Source organism: Mus caroli, unplaced genomic scaffold (genome assembly GCF_978045245.1).
Source record: "Mus caroli unplaced genomic scaffold, Mus_caroli_1 scaffold_14, whole genome shotgun sequence".
NCBI classification, from domain to species: domain Eukaryota; kingdom Metazoa; phylum Chordata; class Mammalia; order Rodentia; family Muridae; genus Mus; species Mus caroli.
The window spans coordinates 84144145-84167500 of NW_028227269.1; the positions used below are offsets into that span (position 1 = coordinate 84144145).

The 23356-nt window shown below is 50.2% G+C and overlaps 1 protein-coding gene across 1 annotated transcript in view; it reads left to right on the top strand.

Moving 5' to 3' along the window:
• Positions 1 to 268: 268 nt before the first annotated feature.
• The window catches only part of Jdp2 (Jun dimerization protein 2), a 40603-nt gene continuing 17515 nt past the window's right edge, over positions 269 to 23356 (top strand). The window contains exons 1-2 of the mRNA XM_021179409.3: positions 269 to 580; positions 9683 to 9915. Coding sequence (XP_021035068.2) covers positions 283 to 580; positions 9683 to 9915 — 531 coding nt within the window. The 5' untranslated portion in view covers positions 269 to 282. The remainder of the gene's footprint in view (positions 581 to 9682; positions 9916 to 23356) is intronic.

Sequence of the window (23356 nt, forward strand, 5' to 3'; positions counted from 1 at the left end):
GGGCAAAGAGCCCTGGCTCAAACTGGGCCAGCCACTGACAACAACGGTGGCCTCAGGGTGCAGTTCCACTTCAGGAGCTCCTTCATTCACCGCATGGCTTCAGGACGTCAGGACGCTTTGGTGGACAGTGGGTAGGGATTAAGGCTTCCAAACGCCTTAAACCCCCGCCCATGCTCCTCCGCGAAAAACAAAACAGGCTTGCGAGATCCTGCAGCGTCCGAAGACACCACTGCGCGGAACCCTCGCTCTGGATTTGGGGGAGAGCGCACCGGACGGAGGAGGATGGTTCGGCGTGGGCTGAGCTGGAAGGGGTTCTCTGCTCATCCGGCCGCCGCCTTCGCGTCGCTGCCTCCCGGGCTGTGTAGCATTTTGGGGGTGGCAGCCGCAAGGCCGAGCAGGGGATGCGCTTACATAACCGCTCGCCGTGTCCTGCTGCCTCGCGCTCTCGGGAGCCGCGGGCGGGGCGCGCCGCCGGACCGCAATGCTGCCGGGACCAGCGCGGCGGGGCCCGGGCCGGCCCCGCAGGCGGAGGAGCGCGAGCATCGGCGGGAGGAGGGCGCCGGCGGCGGGGGAGGTGAAGGTCAGTGGGTGTGAAGCGGGCGATCCACACCCCCTCCTCCCCGTCCCCTCCTTCTCTTCCTCTCCGTCCCCCTCTGACGTGTGGAGCTGGCAGCTCGGCCGGTTCCGCATTCCCGACCCCTCCCCGCCACTCAGGGCCCGCTATATAGCCGGGGCTGATGCAACCGGTCCCGCCGCCCGCCACAGCCTGCGGGAGGGACACTCGGCGGCCGCGACGGGGGGCGCTGGCGGCGGCGGACGCTGCAGCGGCGGCGGCGGCGGGGCTGGCGCCGCGGCGGCTCCCGGGCCGGGACGGGCCTGGGCAGCGGGCGGCAGCAGCGCGGAGTGGGCACCGCGCCTGCAGCAGGGTTCTGGGCCCGGGGCCGCCGCCTCCGCCAGCGGCTTCTGCACGGTGGGTGCACGGAGGGGGAAGGCGGGGCTGCGGGCACTTGGGGTGGCCACCCCCAGAGTAGCTACACCCCAGGGCCGGAGTACTCTATCGGATCGCTGCAGCCGCTGCCCACCGGTGGTTCCCCGGCTGGGCAGGACAGTCCTGTCTGTGGCCGGGACAGCGGGGCGCTCCCTCCTTGCTTTCCTCCCCCAGTGCTCTTGCTGGGAGGTGCTGTGCACAGACGGAGGAGAGGGCGGGGTGAGCGGGAGAAAACTGTGTCGGGGACTGCGGGGGACTCGAAGGGGCATGCACGCCCCAGACCTGCTGACAGGTCGCGCCTCAGCCTCTTCCGTAGCTCTGCAAGACCTGGAGGGGAGGGTATTGGGAAAGGCATCTAACCAACAGGGCTTCCTTCGCTTAAGAGCATTGCTGCTGGCGGGCTCTGGCTGGGTTAGGAGGGAACCACGGGGCAGTCCCCAGTTCCCTTGGGATCCCGTCAGGCACATCAGGTTATATAAGAAGGTAAGCAGGCTTCTTTAGGTAACCTGCCCAGTTTAGACGGCACTCTCCCTCCCCTCTTATCCAAGAAGGCTAGGCTTCCTGGACCCTTGGAGCGGCAGAAACAGGCTTTGCCTGGGTATCTGGAGGAGCTGGCAGGCCTGGGATGCCTTGGCTCATTTGCAGAAATGGATGGGCCATTTGGGGATAGAGGTGGAGAGGCGGGTGCAAGAGGGGAATCAATCGACTATTCGAGTCAGCTCCCCCTAGAAGATTGTCCAGCCCTTATGAGTTGGAGTGGCACCTTCCAGGGGACCGTGGCACAGGTCTGTGTATTGTTAAATCTTGGGCCACTCTACCCAGGATCTTAATTCAGGCAGCATGGGAAACAGGCTCTGTACCACAGCTGGGTACCTGACTGTCCCAACGGCTGTTAGCAACTGTCTTCCTCGTCCCTCAACCTCACCCCCAAGTCTCCCCCCAGGGTGTAAAAATCACCCCCTCTTGCTTTCGCTGCTTTTCAGCAAGTCTGGCCGGCTTCAGCTTGGATGGCAGGCTTATCTTCCCGTGCAGGTTTCTAGGGAAGAGTTTAACCAGGGATCAGGTGTGAGCAGGGTTCTTTGCAGAAACCTGAGGTCCTGCGATAGAAACAACTATTCTCCTGCCTCTAGGCGCCAGAGGTTTCGCTTTGCCTAAAGTAGTAGGGAGGATGGATTTCTCAAAGACTCCTCTGTTTCCCTTCCACGTTGGCTTCAGTTCAGAGGAGCCCTAGAGTCTTCCTGAAGAGCTGGGTGCTGGGTGGTTTGAAAGGTTGCAGGAAGGACTGGGGGGGGGGGGGGGAGAGAAGGCCTCTGAACCTTTTGTCAATAAATTGGTTACAGTCATCTCCAAGGAGACAGGTCTATCATGGTGAAGGTGTCACTTAAGAAAAGCTTCGGTACATGTCTCCCTCACTCATCCACTGACGCCTTTTGCACTACCAGGAAACTCCCCTGTCTTCCTGGTCTGTTTATCTCTCCCACCTGTTGGCAAGATATCCTTTCCCACTCTTTCAGCTTGCAGAACTGGGCCTCCTGGGCCTCGGTTTGTTATGGAGGTACAACTGGTATTACAATTCATAGCCCTGCTTCCTCTCCCCATCTCCCTCGCTCCCTCTTTCTAATTCCCCCCCCTTCACCCCCCCCACCCCACACACACTGGAAAGGAAGAAGCCAGCACAGACCCTAGAGCACAGACGCTAGGCTGGCCTGCCTTGTATTCAGCACTAACTCTCCCTGGTCCCTCTAACCCTCCAGGGCTGGGGATAACTCTTATTCTTTTCTTCAGCAGAACGCAGACTTTCTTTCCATGGAAATGAGTTATGTTTGAGACCCAAAGTGGGAAGAAGAGAAAAGGAGTAACCGTGCAGTGGTTTGTGTGTGAATACCCCTGCAGGCAGGGGGAGAGCAACAGGCATGCTATTTTTTCCATTTTCCTTTAATTAAGGCTCTGTGGAGGTGTGTTTGAAAACAGAGGGTCTCCTATGCCTTTGAGGAGGGTGAGAACACTCTTTTGGCTGCGTCCCGGGCCATATGCAACGTATGGTGGCCAATGAAACTGGGCCTGGCTCTTTCTGTTGCTTGTCTTGGCAGTCAGCTTCATGGCTTGTGTTACCAGCTCTCTGAGCTCAGGGGCTGCCAAGCTCAGTGTGCCTGTGTATGTGTGTTCGTGTGTGCCTCTTGTGTGTGTGGTTTGTCGAGACTCAGCAGAGACAAATGTCTCAGTGACCTAGGCTTGGAATTTCTAGTCTTTCTTTGCGCTCACTGATGGTGGGAGGCCTGGCTAGAGCCCACCATTAAGTCTGATTGCTGGATATAGTCCATGGGGTTTAGTGGTAGGGCTTCACTTCCAGAACTTGGCTGGCCAGTGCCTCTTTTCTCATAGACCAAAGCCATCATACACCATGGTGTCTGTATACCCTGCATTGTCCCCCCTGAGGGACGGAGCTGAGGGAAGGCAGGAGAGGACAGATAGAAAAGTAGGTCCTTCTTGGTTCCCAATAAAACTCTCTGGGTTCTGGCAGAAATGATTTGGTGTCATTTATTAAGCCTCTAGCAGAGGATAGATCTGTATTTGCAGGCAGAGCTCTGTAGAAGACATCTTTCTGGTCTCCAGGGAAGACCTAGAGTCTGTTGGGAAATAGTTGCGGCTTCTTCCATGGCTGGGAGTGCTCTGAGAGACCATTCCTGCCAGCTTGCTGTGGCTTCTCCTGACCCCAGCTGCCTCTCTCCATCTTCTCATGACTACCCAGGGAGTAACCCCTAATGACCAGCCAAAGAGGTAAAAGATACTGGCACTCTTTTTTTGGATCAGGGCCAGAGCCCTCCTAGCCAGTCAGTGGTGCCCGTGGCCAATAGCCTGTGCCGCTATACTCTGGCCTGCAAGTTTCAGGACACTTTAGGAGAAACAGAGGAAGCTGCAGGTGCCAGGCTTCCTTTCTGTCCTGTGGTAGCCAGTCGTGACTCAGCACCTTTCCTTTCTATTCCTATAGTTTACTGTCAACATACACTATGACTCTGCCTTCTTGGGAAGAGGGAGAGCAGGGAGCCCTAAGAGGAGACTGTGACTAGGGAAAGGGAGACCATTATTAGATAGAAGTGATCTAGAGGTCGTCTTGAGGGGTCATCTAGTCCTGGCACGTCCGCAGGAAGGAAGACCGCTACCCTGACTTCCCTGCTCATCAAGTGAAAGGTTGTTCCATGTGCTTTGCAAGAGCTAAGTACTTTGATTTTCTCTACGGCCTTACAAGGCAAATGATGTCACTGCCACTTTATAGTGGCGAAAGTGATACATAAGAGAGGTCATAGAACTGTCTTGGGTTACACAGAGAGCAAAGTTTCACACTCAGCCATCCGGCTCCATTGACTCCCGCTCGCCTGCCTGTAGAGTCCAGGGCAGCCTTGCAAGAGCAGCATTTGTGGTTTGGGTGACTGTCATTCAGGCGCTTTCTCTACTCTTTGCTCCTTGCCCTTTGGGTCGCTTTGGTTTCAGAGGCTGTTTGGCAGTGCCGTTCAGATCACAGGAAATAAATCACCGCCTGATTTTGTAGCTCCAAGGAACAACTTGGTGTCACTTGCTAGCTGTGTGACTTTGACCAAATTCCCTAACCCCTTCATGTCTAACTCCCTCTGAGATTCCTAACTTTTGGTCCTGCACTCTGCGGGTCTCTGGCTTGCCACCTTCTGGTCCCCTTCCGTGGGGTCCTGTGCTACATCTCCTCCCTCCCGGGAATCTTCCAGATTCCAGCTCCCAAGTCTTCCTGAGTCTGGGTCATTGCTCCCTGCTGGTGGCTTTGGCTCCACTCTTGCTCCTGGGATTATAGGCACCCTCACTCATTGCCTGCTCTGTCTCAGACCTGAAGTCATCTTGCACACCATTTGCACACCGTCCTCTATGCCGGTCCAGGCTGCCTGCTTATCGGAGAGCCCTGTCTTTGGGGCCCAGGGAGTTCACATTTTCTTCTGATGTTCTAGAAGTTAGGTCCTGGGACCCTCTCCTTTGCTATTCTGGATGAAGATGCTGGTTGTTTAAGGGGAGACCTTTACGAATGTAGCTTGCCAAAGTAAGACCACGACTTACAGGCATACAGAAAGACGTGGGGTGTTGTATTGCTTCCCATATGATAAATGAGACCAGGGGCGGGGAATGGATAAATCACTACCACCTTTATTCTTTCGAGTGGAAGAACTCTTTGTGTTTGTCTCTGCACTGGGTATTTTTGGCCTGGAAAAGCTTTGTGGCTTTTTATTCTGCACATCCAACGCAGCACCCAACTGTGCTCTTCCAAGTCCCCGAGGAAGTCAGCACAGACATATAAATACTAGGTACTTTCTCCACTTCTTTCTCCTTGAGCCCATCTGGCCCATTTTCTTCAAGCTGGCTTCCAGGGAGCTGTGTCTTCTCTCCTGTTAACTTACTCCATACATCGGAGGAGGGTCCCTATGGCTTTCTGAGCCTTTTCTAAAAGTCTTCTTTATACTGGGCTTTCCGATCTCCCAGGTTTTATTTTTTTCCCTGTTCTTTTAAAAATTATTTTGGTTTTGCATACAGAGTAGTGGGGGGGGGTGTCTTGATATGTACCTGGCTTGCTTTCTTTCCTTGGCTCACTTCCAATTTACCCAAACAATTTCCCAAATCACCACAGTCGCTTTGGGTTCTATCCTATATTTTGAGACAAAACACCCAAATGGGGCATTTTGCCAGTACTGGGATGATCCTAGCTACTCATAAAGACATGGAGGGTGTCTGTCTGCACTGCAGACCTCCTAGGCCCCAAAGGGAAGGAAACGGCAGGTCTTCCTCAGCACCCAGTGAGCACTTCTCTCTCTCTCTAAATCGCTTCCGTCTGGAACAAGCGTCGTGGAGGGTGACTTGGCCTCATGTCATCTTTCCTGTGTCTTCCTTGAAGCAGGAAGTTCCTCCTCGCTGTAGAGTTCCATCTCCAGTCTTCTGCTCTTACAGATTTCCTAAATCACGTGGAACTGACTTGTAGCCTTAGATAGCAAACCGGTGGCTTTGCAGTTAATAGGTTTCCATTTTGCCGCCTTGTCTCGGCCCTCCTCCCTCTCCCCCCTTGCCTCCCCAGACAGCTGGGATGATTTCTCCCTGGTGAATGTCAGCACTGCGGCTGTCTCCCAGGAATGGCATGTATTAAGGACTTTGTGGTTTGCCTCTGAGCAGTTAGGGGCTTCCAAGTAGGGGGAGGAGAGACTCTTTTTTTTTTTTTTTTTTTTGCTTCTACAAAGAAAGCCTGGTGCCTGTGTCCTTTGGCCAAAACTTGTCTTTGGGATGGATTCATAGGGGAACGACAGGAATTTGGGGGACAGCTCTTCCTGGGGGGGGGTTGGTTCTTCAGTAGCAGAGAAGTCATTATTCGTTGCGAGCTTTTGTTAGTGTCTCATGTATATCATCTGTATGAACATAAACAGAAGCTGCAAACAGAGCCTGCTGTTCCTGGAACAGAATGAGGTCTGGCTTCCGTCTCGAAGGGATGGCTGAGGCAAGAGAGCATCAAAGCCCTGGGGGCTTTCTCTCTCTTGGGCTCTTCGGTGGGACCGAATGGCCTGGAGGGGAAACTATAGCTTGACAGAGAACCTGGAAGATTCCATCCCCTATATACTAAAGCCCGTTGAGTTTGCTGTTGTTCATCTATCTACACATTCACTCATCCCACAAGGCTTTCTTCATTGTTCTTTGGCTGCCAGAAAAGATAGTAGGCAGGGGGTTGCCTGTAAGAAGCAACCACGGCCTGTTTCCAGATGGTAGAATAGCTGAGCACTGGTCTAGAGTTGCCATAAAGAAGGAGGACTTGGTACCTGTCCCTTCCCTGTTATTTTAGGGAGATGGCAGCCTGCCTAGGGGGTGGGGGTTCCACATGACTCCTCCAACTCTACCTTCTGAACACCACAGTCTTGCTGGATGCCATCTTGGGCCTAGGGTGTAGGAGAGGCCTCAGAACTGTTTTACATGGGCTCCTCCTACTCAAGCTGCTTTGGTGCTGTTAGGGGGAACTTCTTAGAATTGGGTCTCCATAAGACACAGAGTGTCCTAGACTATGACTTCTACATGTATGTTTGTCACTAGGAGACACTGCCTTCTACTGAAGGCGTTAATACCTCCTGAACCCTCTGAGGGGAAATGATAAGAGTCAGGGTCCTAAAACTAGGGACCAGAGTGTAGTCTTGATTCTGCCCTCATCTGGCTGTGTGACCTTGGGTAAATCATTTAGTGTCTCTGAGCTTCAGTCTCACTGTGCAAAATTAGGATGTGGTTTAGACCAGTTCAGGGCCTTCTTCTTCTCTGAGACGGTCGTGTTCGATGTCAATCGTCTCAGGTCCTTTTCTGAGGTGGCCCAGGGCACACTGGGTTCTCAGGGGGTGGGAAGAGGGTGTGTTGTACCCAGGGAGCCAAGGGACCAAATGTTGAGGGTATATTAGTGGAGCTCAGATGAAAGAGCCTGGGTACAAAGGCTTGACTCTGTGTAGATGATTGGATGGACAGAGGCCATGTGGGGAAGGAGAGAGTGACCAGCCCGCCATCTGTGTGGTTCTTAACCTGTGGGTCGTGACTCTTCCAGAGTCACACAACCCTTGCACAAGGGTCATATACCAACCAATATTTACATTACAGTTCATAACAGTATCAAAATTCAGGTTATAAAGTAGCAACAAAGATGATTTTATGGTTGGTTGAACATGATGAACTGTGTTGAAGGGTCAACCACTGGAAGGTTGAGAACCACTGACTTAGATAAAGTAACATTCATTGGAATCTGTAGCTTGAAGGTGCCAATCACTTGTGTTTTTTAAGAAACAAGCCCAAAGCCGGGAGTGGTGGCGCACGCCTTTAATCCCAGCACTCAGGAGGCAGAGGCAGGAGGATTTCTGAGTTCGAGGCCAGCCTGGTCTACAGAGTGAGTTCCAGGACACAAAGCCCAGTCTCCACTTCACTTCTGCGGATAGCCAAGGCTACACAGAGAAACCCTGTCTCGAAAAAACCAAAAAAAAAAAAAAAAAAAAAAAAAAAGAAACAAGCCCAAGGGACTTGAGAGTCTTCAGTGATTAAGAGCACTGGCTTCTCTTCCAGAGGACCTGGGTTTGAATCGTAGCATCTCCATGGTAGCTCATAACTGTCAGTAACCCCAGCCCAAGGGATCTGACACTTTCTTTTGGCCTTCAAGGGCACTACGCCCACACAGTGCACAGACACACATGCAGGCAAGACACTTTTTGCACATCAAGTAAAATGAAAAATAAAAATAAGTAAGCCCAAAATGTAAGGAAGCAGATTCTATCCGCAGAAGTGAAGTGGAGACTGGGCTTTGTATTCATGGATATATGGCTTCCCGAGGGACCCTCGTCTTCATTCTAGATATGAGAAATTGAATGAGGACAGGGTGGGTCACTCTCTAGGGTCACTTACAGATGAGGATAGATAGCGCCAAACATCATGGCCTTATGAGTACTTGTACTCTGACAGCCGAGAAGTCTGGCCCAGCAGATGTCCATCTCCCCTGTCCTCATCTGGGTGTCCTCTACAGAAAGACAGATGGGTGTGGAAGGATAGAACATATTCATGTTCATCAACTGCCCATCAACCTTGATTTCTAAGACTGTAAAGAGTGGATTTTATGGGCTTGGGCAGACTGGTTGGGAAAAGGAGAAATTATTTCCCTTACAGCACTGGAATGTATGAATGGTTTTGTTTTAGAATGTTCCATACAAGAATGCTTTGAGGCTTTGAACCTCTGACAGCTCTGTTGTAGTGCCTGCTGGCTCCTGATAGCTGTTCAGTAATTGGATGAATGGAAGAATTATAAGTGGATGGATGGGTGGACTGGAGGGCTAGATATATCTGCATTTATTGACAGACTTCTTCTGTCCTATCTGTGCCTGGAAATGACAGTCTCACCCGTGAAAGTCCCTCAGTAAAGGGAAGGAAGAAATAAGAATTCCCTGGGTGGGTGTTCATTCCCATTTTATATCTTCCAAGTTTTGCTTCTATCTTGTCTTGTATGGGGCTCTGAGAATAGAGAATTCTTGAAGAAATGTTCTGGTGGTGCCTGGAGAAAGCACATGCAAATTAATTCCATCTTCTTTACCCCAGACTCTTCCTTGGGCTTCAGACACATTCACAGTCACCTTTAACTTTGCTTAGGTTCATCTTGTATTCATGCTGTCTTAACAAGTGTGCAGAGTGGGATGTGTGATTTGAGGGGAGGAACCATGCCAGACCAAAAATAGCTGCCTCTTGAACAGGTGTGAAGGTGCTTCAGATTCCATGGCGATGCTCTGTCTCTCTGGAGGCTGCCACTGCTGTTTAAATCCAGCCCACCAGCTTTAACTGTGCAGCATCCCAAGGAGATCTTTCTATCTTGCAAGGAATTCTGGCCAGGTCTGGTGAGGTGGGTGGGAAGACTACAGGCAGTCTGGGGCCAAGCCAGGGCCGGATAAATGTTGCCCACAGTTGGGTTAAGGATGCCTTTAGGAAGGGCCAACTCTCCTGCAAGCCAGAGATGGATGGCCTTAGTGTGAGTCAATTGGCTGAGTTTCCTAGCATCACAGGGACTTGGAGCTTACAGGCAGGAAGAGCAGGAGGAGAAAGGAATCGGGGAACCCTGGTGAGAGAAAGGATGGGCCCTGGCAGCTCACGGAGCCTTTTCTCCTCAAGCTAACCTTCCCATCCTGCTTTCTCCAGCCCCTCCAGGCCGGCCTACCACTCCTCCTGCTATGATGCCTGGGCAGATCCCAGACCCTTCAGTGACCGCAGGCTCTCTGCCAGGGCTCGGCCCCCTCACCGGACTTCCCAGCTCTGCTCTGACCACAGAGGAGCTGAAATACGCTGACATCCGCAACATTGGGGCGATGATTGCGCCCTTGCACTTCCTGGAGGTGAAACTGGGCAAGAGGCCCCAACCCGTGAAGAGTGAGGTGAGACCTTTGTTCTCCAGACAAAGCCCACATTTCCAGGTTTGGTTCTAAGCACACCTAGGACCCTTGGTCTTGCTCCTCAACCTGTGGTCTGAGAATGAGCAGGAGAGACAGGGGCTCAGGCTCCACCCCAGCCATGCTCTGACAGAACCTGTATTTGTACCAAGCTCAGTGAGGGGTGGGGGGGGAATTCATGCATGCATTCAAGTTTGAGCTGCCACTGGGTTAGGGCAGGAGGCTTACCCTGCCTGTGGGTCTAGGAAGTGAGAGGACAGTGATCATTCTGAGCATGAATACTATCCCAGTAGTCTCTCTAGGGTGCTGGGAGGACCAACAGAGGTCATAGAGATGTGCATGTGTTTTGAAAAGCATAGGGGGGATTGAGTTCTTTATAAAAATTGATGCCACTGGCCATATCACGTCTTCTGCCCTTTTGGGCCCTCCATCTGGAGCTGAACAAGGGAACTTAGGATAAGTATGGTGTGGTCATCCTTTCCGTGCAAAGATGGGCCTGGTTTCGGGCCCCAGCATCACCTGCATGAAGCAGGGTCTTGCAGAGGACTGATTTATGGAATAGCACCGCATCCTGAGTTCTTCTGCACCTGCTGCTCTCAGGATTGCCCTGTGTCAGGGCAGCTGTTCCCCAGTGACTAGTGAGAGGCAGCAGTGCCTATCACGGGTACCGGTATACCAGAGAGGTGCATGCCTCAGGCATTTACCCAGAGCTTGTGATTTGTTTAGAGGCCTATCCTGGTTAGGGCTTATGCAGAGCTATTTCTTCCAAAAATCTACCACCTGGAAGGAGCCAGGGGTAGGAGGGAGAGGAAGCTGGAGTGGGCTGGAAGTAGGCAGTGGCTGTGTGTGTGTGTGTGTGTGTGTGTTCCTGCTTGGAGAGAGTGTTCATGTGCAGAGGTAAGCCTCAATGGAGACTCAGCTTGGAAGTCTGGAAGCTATGGAGGCGGGGGCTTCTGGATGAAGAAGGTGTCAGGCTGCACACTGTGTGCGTTTACTGATCTTTGTTCTCCCGTTCCCTTTCTCGGTGTGAGTACCATGCAAGCAGCAGAGAAAGAGCTTCTGGGGGCGTGCCCTGTTAGCAAGCTCTCTCTCTCTCTCTCTCTCTCTCTCTCTGCATGATGGATTTGGCTTTCAGATGTGTTTGGTTTGGCCTGCTTGGTGTTTTAAAAGCAACCCAAACCGATATTTCACTTAAAATTTTCAACAACAACAACAAAAATTGGAAAATCAGGTCACACGCTGCTTCGGCCAGGCATCACAAAGGCCAGGCAAATGGAGAGCGTCGTTTCACGCTTTTGATTTTTGGGAGTTCCTTTGTATAGACACAGTTATCCTGGAACTCACTCTATAGACCAGGCTGGTCTTGAACTCACAGACATCCTCCTGCCTTTGCCCACCCGCAACCCTCCTACCCCGAGCGCAGGATTAAAGGCCTGCGGCACCACCATCTGGCTCACTCTTATTTATCGTAGACCCTCCCTAGAACACCGACTCTGCTTTTCCTTTGGGGTCACCTATCCTCCCACTAGCTGTCTTTATGCCCCTCTGCAGCACAGTCCCTGCTGGAGCCTCTGGGCTTGAAAAGCACAGATTAAAGACATCAGAGGTGTCTACAAATGTGAGAATTGACTGTTCCTCCCAGTTCACTTTCAGTGGATGCTGTGCTATTAGTTGCACTTCTGCAGTGGAAGACCTTGTCTTTTGGCTCCTCTGCTCCACACCTTCCTAGGCCCGTTGTCTGAAAGTGGTCCTTCTGGATGGTTCTGCTAGAAGAACCGCTAACTGAACTTGGAAGCCATGATGAGCCTCTGATGAGCGTTCTTCCAGCCGGGTGTGACCTGACAGGGGAACAGAGCTTTCCATTTGTCATCGTCCCCAAAGGCCTTGGAGGAGCTTCCTTTTTTTGGGAAGGAAAAAGCCCATTTTGGAGTTGGGTATTTTTACATTTCACAGCCACCCCCAGCCTGGTGGCATATGCCCTGTACCTGATAGTGACGCTCTGTCCTCACAGGCACCCACAGACATGTACCATCCAGGCCGTGAAGATGACAAGCTGTTTTTAGGGCGGATTTGCATGTCCCCTCTCTCACTGTCAGGCTGCAGCACTGTGGGGGCAGAGAGGCAGTTGGACCTGCTGAATTGTGCCTCCCGGAGGGAAGGCCAGCTGTGCCTCTAAAACGTACTGACAGATGTTCCCTAGGTCACACAGAGGGGTTAGAAGCCCTTTCTTGGATCTGAAGAACCTTGCAGCTGACAAAGCTCTGTGGAAGACTGATTTGTGTATGGCAAACAGCCTTTGTGGGTTTTCCCACTGGCATTTGAGGCTCATACAACTTTGTTCGCTGATGCTAAGGCACCAACTCACATCCATGGACCAGGCCAGGCCCTGTGCGGAGTTCTTGCCACACTTGTCCTTTCATCCCTTAGCTAGTCATGTGACCATGTCCTCCCCATAAGAAAACAGGAATTTGAGGTCTAGGATGGAGGTGATGTGACTTAACTCTTGCTGTTGAGCAAGGACATGCCAGGTCCTGGACATGGTGGCTAAGCTATGGTCATCACAACTCCATCTCTCTTGCCCTGAGTTAGGCCGCAGGCATAGTTTTTCCGTGAGGCTCCCTGCTTGCCTCACAGGCCCCTGTCCTCCCTCCGCTCTCTGTGCATCCGTGTGTGTGTGTGTGTGTGTGTGTGTGTGTGTGGGTGCGTGTGCGTGCGTGTATGTGCGTGTGTGTGTGTGTGTGTGTCTGTGTGTGTGTGTGTGTGTGTGTGTGTGGGTGCGTGTGCGTGCGTGCGTGTATGTGTGTGTGTGTGTGTGTGTGTGGGTGCATGTGCGTGCGTGCGTGCATGTGTGTGTGTGTGTGTGTGTGTGTGTGTGTGTCTGTGTGTGTGTGTGTGTGTGTGTGTGGGTGCGTGTGCGTGCGTGTGTGTGTGTCTGTGTGTGTGTGTGTCTGTGTGTGTGTGTGTGTGTGTGGGTGCGTGTGCGTGCGTGCGTGTATGTGTGTGTGTCTGTGTGTGTGTGTGTGTGTCTGTGTGTGTGTGTGTGTGTGTGTGTGTGTGTGTGCCATCATATCGTGGCTTGTGTTCAGAGGTCAGAGGGCAGCCTCAGGAGTAAGTCTTCCACATTCCATCTTGAAACAGGGTCTCTGTTGTTTCTCTCTGTGTGTGTCAGGCTCGCTGGTTCAGAAGCTTGGGACGTTTCTCTCGTCTCCACCTCTCGCCTCCCCACAGGAGCTGTAGGATGCTCAGGCTGCGAGTCCAGATTTTACAAGAGTTGCAGGGATTCCATGTTAGACCCTCAGACTTATATAAAGTGCTTTTACCCACTGAGCCTGCTCCCCAGCCCTGAAGTCATGATTGCTATTATCGCTATAGCTATAATATAACTGTAGTAGGTGAGATCTAGGCTGAGTGACGGCCAGCATCACCTACTATAGCTGCTTAGGAGAACGAATAAGCAATGTGACTTTGGAACTAAGGGGTTTAACCTTACACAGCGCTGTCCCCTTGTCCCGTGTTTCTGCCAGGCTTCAAACTAAGCCCTCTCTTGGCCTGAGGATGCCAGATACACAAAGTCCTAAAATACTCATCCATTCAAAGAGGACGTTCAGTAGTGGCAGTGTCTCAGGGTCCCAAGGAAGCATGGACCAAGCCCTGTGCCTGTAGCTCTGTCAGAATTGGCTTTTGCATCCACCTTGCAAAGACTAGTGCTCTCGTGGACCACATCCAAACACACACAGAATTTCAGTTAGAGAAAGTCAAAGGGATTAAGCAACTGGTTGTGGATTACGGAGCATTTTGTGCTGATGTTGCCAGTATTAGCAGGTGACATGATGTTAGAATGGTTTGTCTGCAGTCCGTCCACTAAGTATCTCGTGCATGCTAAACATTGTGTTATGCACCGAGGCTCCAACTATCAACAAAGGAGATAGACTCCTCCCTCTCGTGGAGCTATTTATTGCCGTGAGCATCACCAAAAAGGAAGGCTGTTAATTCAGAGTATAAAAGGCCAGGTAGTGGTCAGTCATCGTCATCTGGTGAAATGCTATGTGCTCATTCTGATGACTGGCCAGGGACTCTAGGGACATCCCGTCCTGTTGAGAGAGAGAGAGAGGGGGGGAGAGAGAGAGAGAGAGAGAGAGAGAGAGAGAGAGAGAGAGAGAGAGAGAGAGAGAGAGAGAGAGAGAGAGAGAATGCTTCTTTCTTGTCTCTCCCTTCTTTTCAAGGCAACGTTGCTTTCTAGAAGACTGTAGATTTTTTCCTCTTATTTTATATCCTGCATCCTCTGATGGGGCTACCCCTTGGCCAGCTAGTCCTTTCTGACCTGGATGTCACCCTGCTACAGTGGGCAGATGTGGCCTGGTGGCCTAGAATGCATTTTTAGTTGGGAGGGAAGATGGCCAGATGCCTCTCCCTTGCACACCCAGCCATATACGAAGCACTCACTTCCCCTAGCTGGATGGGACCTTCCAGCCAGTCCCTGACTGCTCCGCAAGGTCTGGAGGAAGCTTAAAGATTCAGAAGGAGTCTGGTCTGGGTGATCTAGAACAGGGGCTGTAAACCATCAACCAGGCTGGCCTGGAGGTGTCAGCCTGCAGACTGAGTCTCATTGGTGCTGTGAAACTATCTAAACAGCCAGTGATCTCCTCCCTCCCCTGCCCTCCCCTCTCCTCCTCCTCCTTTATTTTGATATTTTTTCCTAAGCTGTGGCCTCCCTACGGAGCCCAGGCTTGAAATTATGAACCTCCTCTCATCTCGACCTGGGCATTGACATTTTAGTGACTCCCCTCAATGTGTGCAAGCATGTGTGTCTGTATCTGTGTGTATATATCTCTGTATATGTAGCTGTGTGTGTCTGTATCTCTGTGTGTGTGTCTCTCTCTGTGTGTATCTGTGTTTATGTATCTGTGTACAGTATGTATCTGTATCCGTATGTATGTGTGTGTATCTGTATGTGCAGCTGTATCTGTGTGTGTCAGTATCGATGTGTGAGTGTGTGTGTGTGTTGAATGGGTTGCAAAAATTAGCCCTCTCTGGCCACTCCAGGCTGACACCCTTCTATGCACAGGCACTTTCCATGTCACCGTGTCCCACTCTGCACTGCCCCCTGTGCTGTCTGGCAGGGCCCACTTCCCACTGTGCTCTTAGCAGCAGAGTTGTGTGTGCTGTGGGTTCGGGTGCAGGCTCTCATCTTACACCCCTCTGTCTGGTCCTTTAGCTCCTCACAGGGATTGTGTGTCCCTCACCTTACTGGGCTGCACATGAACTTCGTTGATTTTTCTCTGTGCTGTCTTCAAAGTCTTACTTTCCCTGGGTTTTCTATTTCTTAAGTTAAATGGGGGTGGGGTGGGGGAAGAGAAAGTGAAAGAGAGAGAGAGAGAGAGAATTTAAATCAAAATAACGTACTGGGTGTAGAATTTAGGGGCTCTGTATACTTAGCTGGCTCTGGGTGCCCTCAGCTCTTCTGGGGACTCTCAGGTGACAATACCTCCAACATCCACGTCCTTCCCAACTCCAGTGCTGGCTCTGCTCCCTTGTGACTTTCAGAGCAGGAGAGGAAATCTGCTATTGGCAGATCTCACCTGGTGACTCCCCACCATCTCCAGGACCCTGTGGGACATTTCAAAGCTTTCTGCCATTGGATGGAGGTGAATTGGAGTCTGTGGGCCCAGGGTGACCTCAGAAGACAGTTCACTCTCCAGCACAAGTGGTCCTCTAGGGAGTATTCACAAAGGGAACCAAGACATAATCCTTCTAGCCTGAGCATACGAAGTGAAGTTGCGTCAAGCCAGCTCTGTGCTGGGTAAACATTGGCCCCAGCCTGCTGGTGTTTTTAGAGGCTTGAAATGTAAAGGCAGTCCGCTGACATTTTTAGCAAGCCTTGCATAATTGGTTTTTAATTTGTGGCTCTTTGGAATAGGCTTGGCCTTCTTCCCCTGGCTCAGGGTTTTTTTTTTTTTTTTTTGGTCTCATCCTTGGTTGGCAGAGAAAGCCAGTCTGTCCTTTCTGGGAACAGACACTCCCAATTCATCTTGAAATCTTGAGTTTCCACTTTGGCTCCATGGTTTTGTGAGGATGTTTTCAGAAGTGGTTGACTATTTAAAATGTGGGTGTGTACGTGTGTGCTTGTGTGTCTGCAGGTACACGTGCGCAAGTGTGAGTGTGCAGAGGCCCAGGGGATACCCTCAGATGTCATGTTTCCTTAGTCCTGGGCCACGTTGGTTTTCTGAGACCAAGTTTCTTGTTGAGCTGTAGCCTCACGTGCGGCTAGGTTGGCTGACCAGTGAGCTCACGGATCTTCCTTCTCCTCCTGACACTGGAATCATGAGCATGCGCCGGTGTGCACAACTTTTTGGGTATGCTATGGGGGTCGGTCTCAGGTCCTCGTGACAAGCAGGCACTTTAGTGACAGAGCTGTATCCCCACAGCCCCAGAAGTTTTGTTTTTAAGCAATTAAACTGAAGGTATAAGTGATACTGACTGGCAGTGATGGATATGTTGGATGTTGGCCTCTGTGGTTCTGAGTCTAAGCTGATACGAAGCCCTGAGCATGTACAAGGCTTGTGGAGTTTTGTTTTATTTTTTTTGTTTGTTTGTTTTCCTGAAAATGGTGTTGGGGATCGAGGGTACCTCAGTGGTAGGCTGCTCAGGGTCCAAACACATTGGTCATAGCTGCTGTCCTGATACACAGTCCCTTGGAGAGATGATGGAAGATATGGACAAATCTGGATTTTCTTGGAAAACAGTCAGATGCTTTTGAAAAGCTCGTGGTGGTTTCCTCACGCCTCAAGAGGGTCGTGGTTACGTCATTCTCTTAGGGTTTATATGATCCAGTGAATTAATGTAGTAACGATTTCCCAGGATGCCTGGCATACAATAGAAGACAAGCAGCCGAGTGTTCATTGTACAAGTTCACTTTTTTTTTTAAATAAAGATTTATTTATTTATTTATTATAAGTACACTGTAGCTGTCTTCAGACACCCCAGAAGAGGGAGTCAGATCTCATTAGGGATGGTTGTGAGCCACCATGTGGTTGCTGGGATTTGAACTCCTGACCTTCGGAAGAGCAGTCCTGTGCTCTTACCCACTGAGCCATCTCACCAGCCCGCAAGTTCACTTATTGATTAAGTTTGTCCCGTGGACTCTCATTTCCTCGAAAGGCCTTTGTCCCTGGAAGTCCTGAACAGCCTGAATGTTTGGAGGTGCCCAGGATCAAGGGAGCAGACACTCTCCGGGCTTCCTAACCACAGGGGCTACTCCTGGGATCTGGGAAGAGCACTTGACTTGAGTTTATGCGTCTGGGTTTAAAATGGAATGCCACTCCTTTCCAGTGTTACTTTGGGCAAGTTGAGCAGTAGGTAGATTGAGGAAACAGTCTCAGAAACACTAATACGAAGGTTAAGTGAGACGCTATACAAAGACGGCCTTGACCCCAGAATGCACTGTGCTGGGGTGGGTGACCTCTCCTGGGAATGAATGTGTTTGCTCTGACTCAACTGTCCTGGCGGTGCTGGTCTCATGATGTGTGCAGCTTGTGACCTGAGCCGCAGGGAAGCAGCAGACCTTCCTGTTTCTGGCTGTTCCTGCCCTAAAGATGCAGCTGGAGTCTGTCGCCTTCAGGCACTGTGGGTGAAGAGGTGCTCTAGCCCTTTGCCACCTGTGTGGCCTCTCATCTTTCCTCCTGTGGTGTTCAGGTCACTGCTGGATGCCTACTGACCACTGTTTTTTGTTTTGTTTTGTTTTGTTTTGTTTTGTTTTGTTTTGTTTTATTTTGTTTTGTTTTAAAGCAGCCTTGTAAAGTGGCCTTCATCTCTTTTGCTGTCCCCATATCCATGGCAACATGGATGCTAGGCTGGGAAACTGACTTATTTCCCAGGTAAAATTCATCAGGCTGAACAGCATGGAGCCACTCAAGGCTCTTTCCCCTCAGAGCTCCCACAGAGCAACTTGGCTTTAGATTGGAGCAGAAATCCCTGGAAAGCTGTGTGGATGGATTAAGATGGGGCTCTGTGGACACCCGGAGTGGGTTTAGCTGTCCTGGATGCTGTTCTCTGCAGCGTCAATGTCCCGCCTTATTGAGCCCAGAGTGTGGGCTTGCTGTGGGTGGCAGGACCTATACAGCCTTCTTCCCTGCCTGCCACCCAACCTCAGTGAAGAACCTAGTTTTGTGGCAACGGTGCAGCGAAACCCCCGTTGCTGGTGGTGGTGGTGGTGCTGCTGCTGCTGCTGCTGCTCAAGGGGCTGAGCTCTAGTGGGGTCATGAGACACCCTTAGAGGTGAAAATGAAGAATGTGGTGAGAAACAAATTGTCAACAAGAGCTGGAAAAGAAACCAGGATCTGGTTGGTGCTGCTGGGGCTAAGGAGATGACAGCCCAAGTGCATTTGTCACAGTGACTGGGGTCTCCAGTTATAAGTCTGTCTTATTCACCAGCCTGGAGTCATTTTACACTTAAATACCAACAAGACTTTTTTTTCTAAAAGGAAAAGATAATTATATCATTAGAAGAAGCAGGATACACATTTTTATGTCCTTGGACTAGTTAGTAGTTGCTTAGACACACACACACACACACACATGCTCCCCTACACATAGGCACATACACACATGAGCATGTGGGCACACACACTTACACCTCAGTATTACAAAGAAGCAACCCAGTTTAAAGACATGAACAGGGACCTCACTGTATGTTTCTTCCAAGAACATTTTTATTTTCGATTTTTAAAACTGTTTGAACTGGAACACAGGAACAATTGGTTTCATTATGACATTTGCCCACATCCATATCATTTTCTTTGCTCACATCCCTACAGTCACCTTGTGCTGTTCCCTTCTGGTGGCTCCGTCCTTTCCTCTCTGTCCAGACCCCTTTACCTTTTATATCATATTTATGTTTAAATTGAGATATTTTTTTGCATGTGAAAGAACACATGTGATATTAGTCAAAGAAAAATTAAATGGCTAATAAATCCGTGAAGATGCTCAACAACCGAACCTGTGAACAAGTGACCTGTCACATCACACCCAGTCATCATGAAGTGGCAGTCATTTAAAAGATATAACAAGGATGCAGAGCAGTGGCTATCGGAAGCTTCTATTGGGAGTATAAATGGTGCCTCCTCTTTATAGAACAGTCTAGTACTTTCTAACAGACTTATAACAGTTACCAGAAGACCGGAGGTCGTACTCATTAGAAAAGAAACCACGTGGGGCTGGAGGAACCACTAGGTAGGTAAAGCGGAATTCCCAGGCAGGGTGGAGGCTGCCTGGGAATCCCAGCACTGGGGAGGCAGACCTGAGATCATCAGAGCCAAGGGGCTAGCTAGACTATCCAGAGTCGATGAGCTCTGTGTTCAGTGGGAGACTCTGCCTCAATGAAAGGAGTGGAGAGCGATCCAGAAGACATCTAACGTCCACTTTGTGCCTCCTCACACGCATGCACACTCTTGAGCAAACCATACCATGTAGCAGAGTGCCGTTTGAGCACAAAAAGGCTGAGGGCCTGTACATCGGTGTACTGAGGCGAAGCAGCCAGTTACACAGGGTCAAATATCCCGTGATGTGTGCTGCTCAGAATAGTCAAATAGACCTAGAACTGTTCTCCTGGTCACCTGAGGGAGGCAGGAGGAATGGGAAGGAGCTGTGGCAGGGCTGGGGCTTTGGGGCGTCACAGGGAGGGAGTATAAAATGTTCTAAAGTTGGCTATGGTTATGCAAGTTACACAACTCAGGCTAACGAGAGCTACGAATCACATCGCTTGGTGCATTAGTTCTATATGTGAATTTTATCTCAATAATACAAATTGGAAAGCACGGTGTCTGTCTCACAGGGTTCTGCGGAGGTGTAATGTAACAGTTCTCCCAGCATGCAGCAGTGTTTGGGAATCCACATCCATGGCTGTTAAATCCTCCTCTGGGGCTGGGGAGAGCTAAGTGGTGCTTGTTTTGCAGAGGGCCCAAGATCAATTCCCAGCATCTATATGGTGGCTCACAGCCTTTCCTAGTCCCAGTTCCAGGGAATCCAACAGGCAAACACACGGTACATGCAGGCAAAACATCCGTGCACATAATAAATAGGTAGATAGATTAGATAGATAGATAGATAGATAGATAGATAGATAGATAGATAGATAGATAGATAGATAGATAGATAGATAGATAAGACAATCGAATAAATAATAGGATAATTAAATAAATCCTCCTTTGGTGCCAACAGCAGTCAAAAAAAGCCCAGGGCTGGTGAAGGTCAGTATTCTCTCCTTCCTTTCGGTTGCTAATGGCTGTCTGGGAGCAGCCAGCAGGGACAGGATTTTGTGCAGAATTCCAGGAAGTGGGGTATACCGGGTGACTGCTGCTAACTCTGGCTACAGAACTGGATCCCTAGTTCTGATTCATGCAGTCTGAGTGGGACTGGCAGGTGCTCCCAACTGGTGTCTATTGGTTGAAACCCTCATCACGGTAGAAAGCAGCGGGTCTCTGTGTGTAGGGCAGGAGGCTTCCTGAATATTGCCCTTGATGGTCAGTAAGCTGCTTTTGCAGATGTCAGCATTCATCTGCTCCAACCTCAGTGTGAGGGAGGTGAGAGGACCATCAGCTGTCAGAGGATGGAGACTCAAAAAGACCAAGCCACCAGCCAGAGCCTCACTTGTAAGCATGACTTTATCCTACTTAAAAGAAAGCTGTCTTTTGGTATCAGATCTGTCTATACAGATCTCGTGCCTACCTACTAGTTACCTAACCTAAGGATTTCTGGTGCCAGGGCGTTCTGCTTTGCATACATTTCAGAATAAGCCTTCCTGAGACTTGTCTTTAGTGGATGGGTACCCAGAGAGGCAGGCGGGCATCGCTTCTTGTTGTTGTTGTTGTTGTTGTTGTTGTTGTTTTGTTTTGTTATCTGTCTACCCAACTGCTTATCTCCCTAGCTCCTAGCCCACTGATCTGCTGTTGTAAGTTCAGAGTCCAACCCTACCACTTCCTCAGCTAACTCTGAGTTAGATACTTGTATCAATCAAAGCATCCCTTGCCATTTCCACCGATTAACTACGAGTATTGATACAGTTAGGGGCCCTTGAATGAAATTCTACCGTTTTCTAGATTTAGTTTTTGGGGTGTCAAACAGACAAAGGGCCTTTGTTGCTAAAACCGTCCTGGAATCCATTGGTTGGTACTGCTGCTCGTCACTGCGTGCTCCACAAGGCCAGTGTGCTGGCAGCCAGGAGTAGGCTTGAAGTGCCATACTGGGTTCCTTCCAAGCTGACTTTGCAAAGGGTGGAGTCCGGGGCTCCTTCAGGCAATAAGCCATCAGGATTTGGATGCTGTTAGGTGAATTTGTCTTCCAGCCCTGCCTGGCAAGTTCCTATCTGAGAAATGACTGACAAGAATCTAAAACCACATTTTTCTTCTAATTTACTTCCAGCTTCTTGCAAGGATCCGCCTGCCCTCGGGCACTTAGTAAAGCATGCGGGACCTGGATCTGTCCAACCAGAGGTTGGTCTGACTCAGCGGTTCCGAACTACTTATTTCCATGTCCTGAGATCTCTGGCCTGACATCAGCCGCGTCCACGCCCTGAGGACTTTACCCAATTCATTAAGCTGTCTCCTTTGGTTGTTATAAGAGGGACAATCAGATAAACTGTTCCCATGTCCAAGGAGCCTGCATTTGCTGTGGCTGCCCTTGAGTTCTTAACTGTTCTAGGACTAGGGAGGAGTCACTCCATCCCTCTGGCCAGGGACAGTTAGTTGTCTGCCATACTTCATCTATGTTAGTACCCCAGGCCCTTTCTTGCCCATCTGAACTGTCACTCTAATGGTATAATCCTTCTGTCCTCCAGGCCAGGCATCCCTGACTGTGACCTTATTTGACCTTGTCACGTGCAGGATTTTTTATTAGCCAGCGTTCAGTTCCCTCGATGGAGAGGTGGCTGTTCTGCTGAGTGATTTGTCAGTGATCTATTTCTTGTGCCTGAGAGAAATTGGCTGAAATCTGTGGTTTGGCTGCACGGCCTGCATACAGATGAAACGGAACTGCCTTGGTGGAGAATAATTAAGCTCGGGACCTTGTTTTTCACCTTCACAGTGAAAGACAAATGACTTCCAAAGGCTTTAATGGGTTGGCACTTGAAAAGGGCGACTTTGGCCAACTCAGGCTTTCTGAGCCTCCCTGTTCATAAATATTCTATGCAGTGCCTGAGCCTCCCTCGAATGGTATAGGGAGTCAGCGTGTGAGAGTTTGTCCCTCAGTTTGTAGACCAGTGGCTTCCAGACATTTCACACCACACACCATTGTTCAGAGAATCCATTTTGGGAACTGGGGAGATAGTTCAGTCAATAGAGTGCTTGTTGCATAAGTATGGAGACCTGAATCCGATCTCCGGCACCAATTCAAAAGCCAGATGTGGTGGCACAGGCCTCTGATCCCAGGGCTGTGGCGGCAGAGACTGGAGGGTCCTTCTCAGTGGTCAGCCAGTCTAGACAAACTTCAGGTTTTGTAAGAGGCTCTGTCTATTAATAAATAGGTAGGTAGGTAGGTAGGTAGGTAGGTAGGTAGATAGATAGATAGATAGATAGATAGATAGATAGATAGATAGATTAGATAGATAAGGTAAGGAGCTATTGAGGACAACACTCAATCTCAACTTCTGGCCTGCACACGTGTGCGCATGTACACACACACACACACACACTCACAAAGTTTCAACTAGATTATTAACTTTTAAGAAGAAAAGTGTTTTTTCCGTGCCATTTGTTTTCGGTTTCATGTTTGTGTTTGGGGGATAATGAGAATCGTCTCATCTTTGGAAGTAATTGTCCACTGGGGGGAAAAATAGATTGATGGGCCTAACGATGGGAAAGCAGATCCCCCCCCCCCTTAAACCATAAGTGTGGACCAAGCCTGAAATAGTCTCATTCCAACAAAAATCTCAGCTCCCCAAGCACTCTTCCTTTACAGGACACGAGGGCCAGCTCTCCTCTCCAGTATTAGCACTGGTCCCTGTCTGTGCCAAGATGGCTGGTGCTGGGTCTCCTCGGTTCTCTTCTCTGGTAGCCATGTTTGCTCTTTCCCTAACATTGAATGGGTGTCACCCTGCTCAGCCTGGTTTCGCAGGCTTTGTTCCAAACACAATGCTGTCTTTTCTTAGCCTTGGAAACAGGCTGTTCTGAGTGGCTTTTTTCGAAAATGGCCCTTCCCTCGTGTGTGTGCTGTAAATCAGCCCACGCCTAGCAGCCTTTTGTTTTACAGGTTCTCTCTTGACCCAGAGGAGATTTTTACCCCCTGTGGGTAGAAGGCCAAGGACATCACTTCTTGGTGAGGGGTAGTGAGAAGTTTAATGGGTGAGTCTGTGGCACTGGTCTAACAACTCATAAAGTCTATGCTTCTTCCCAGAAGACAGTAGCCTGGCCTGCCAGTGTCTTACCCGGGACCTGGG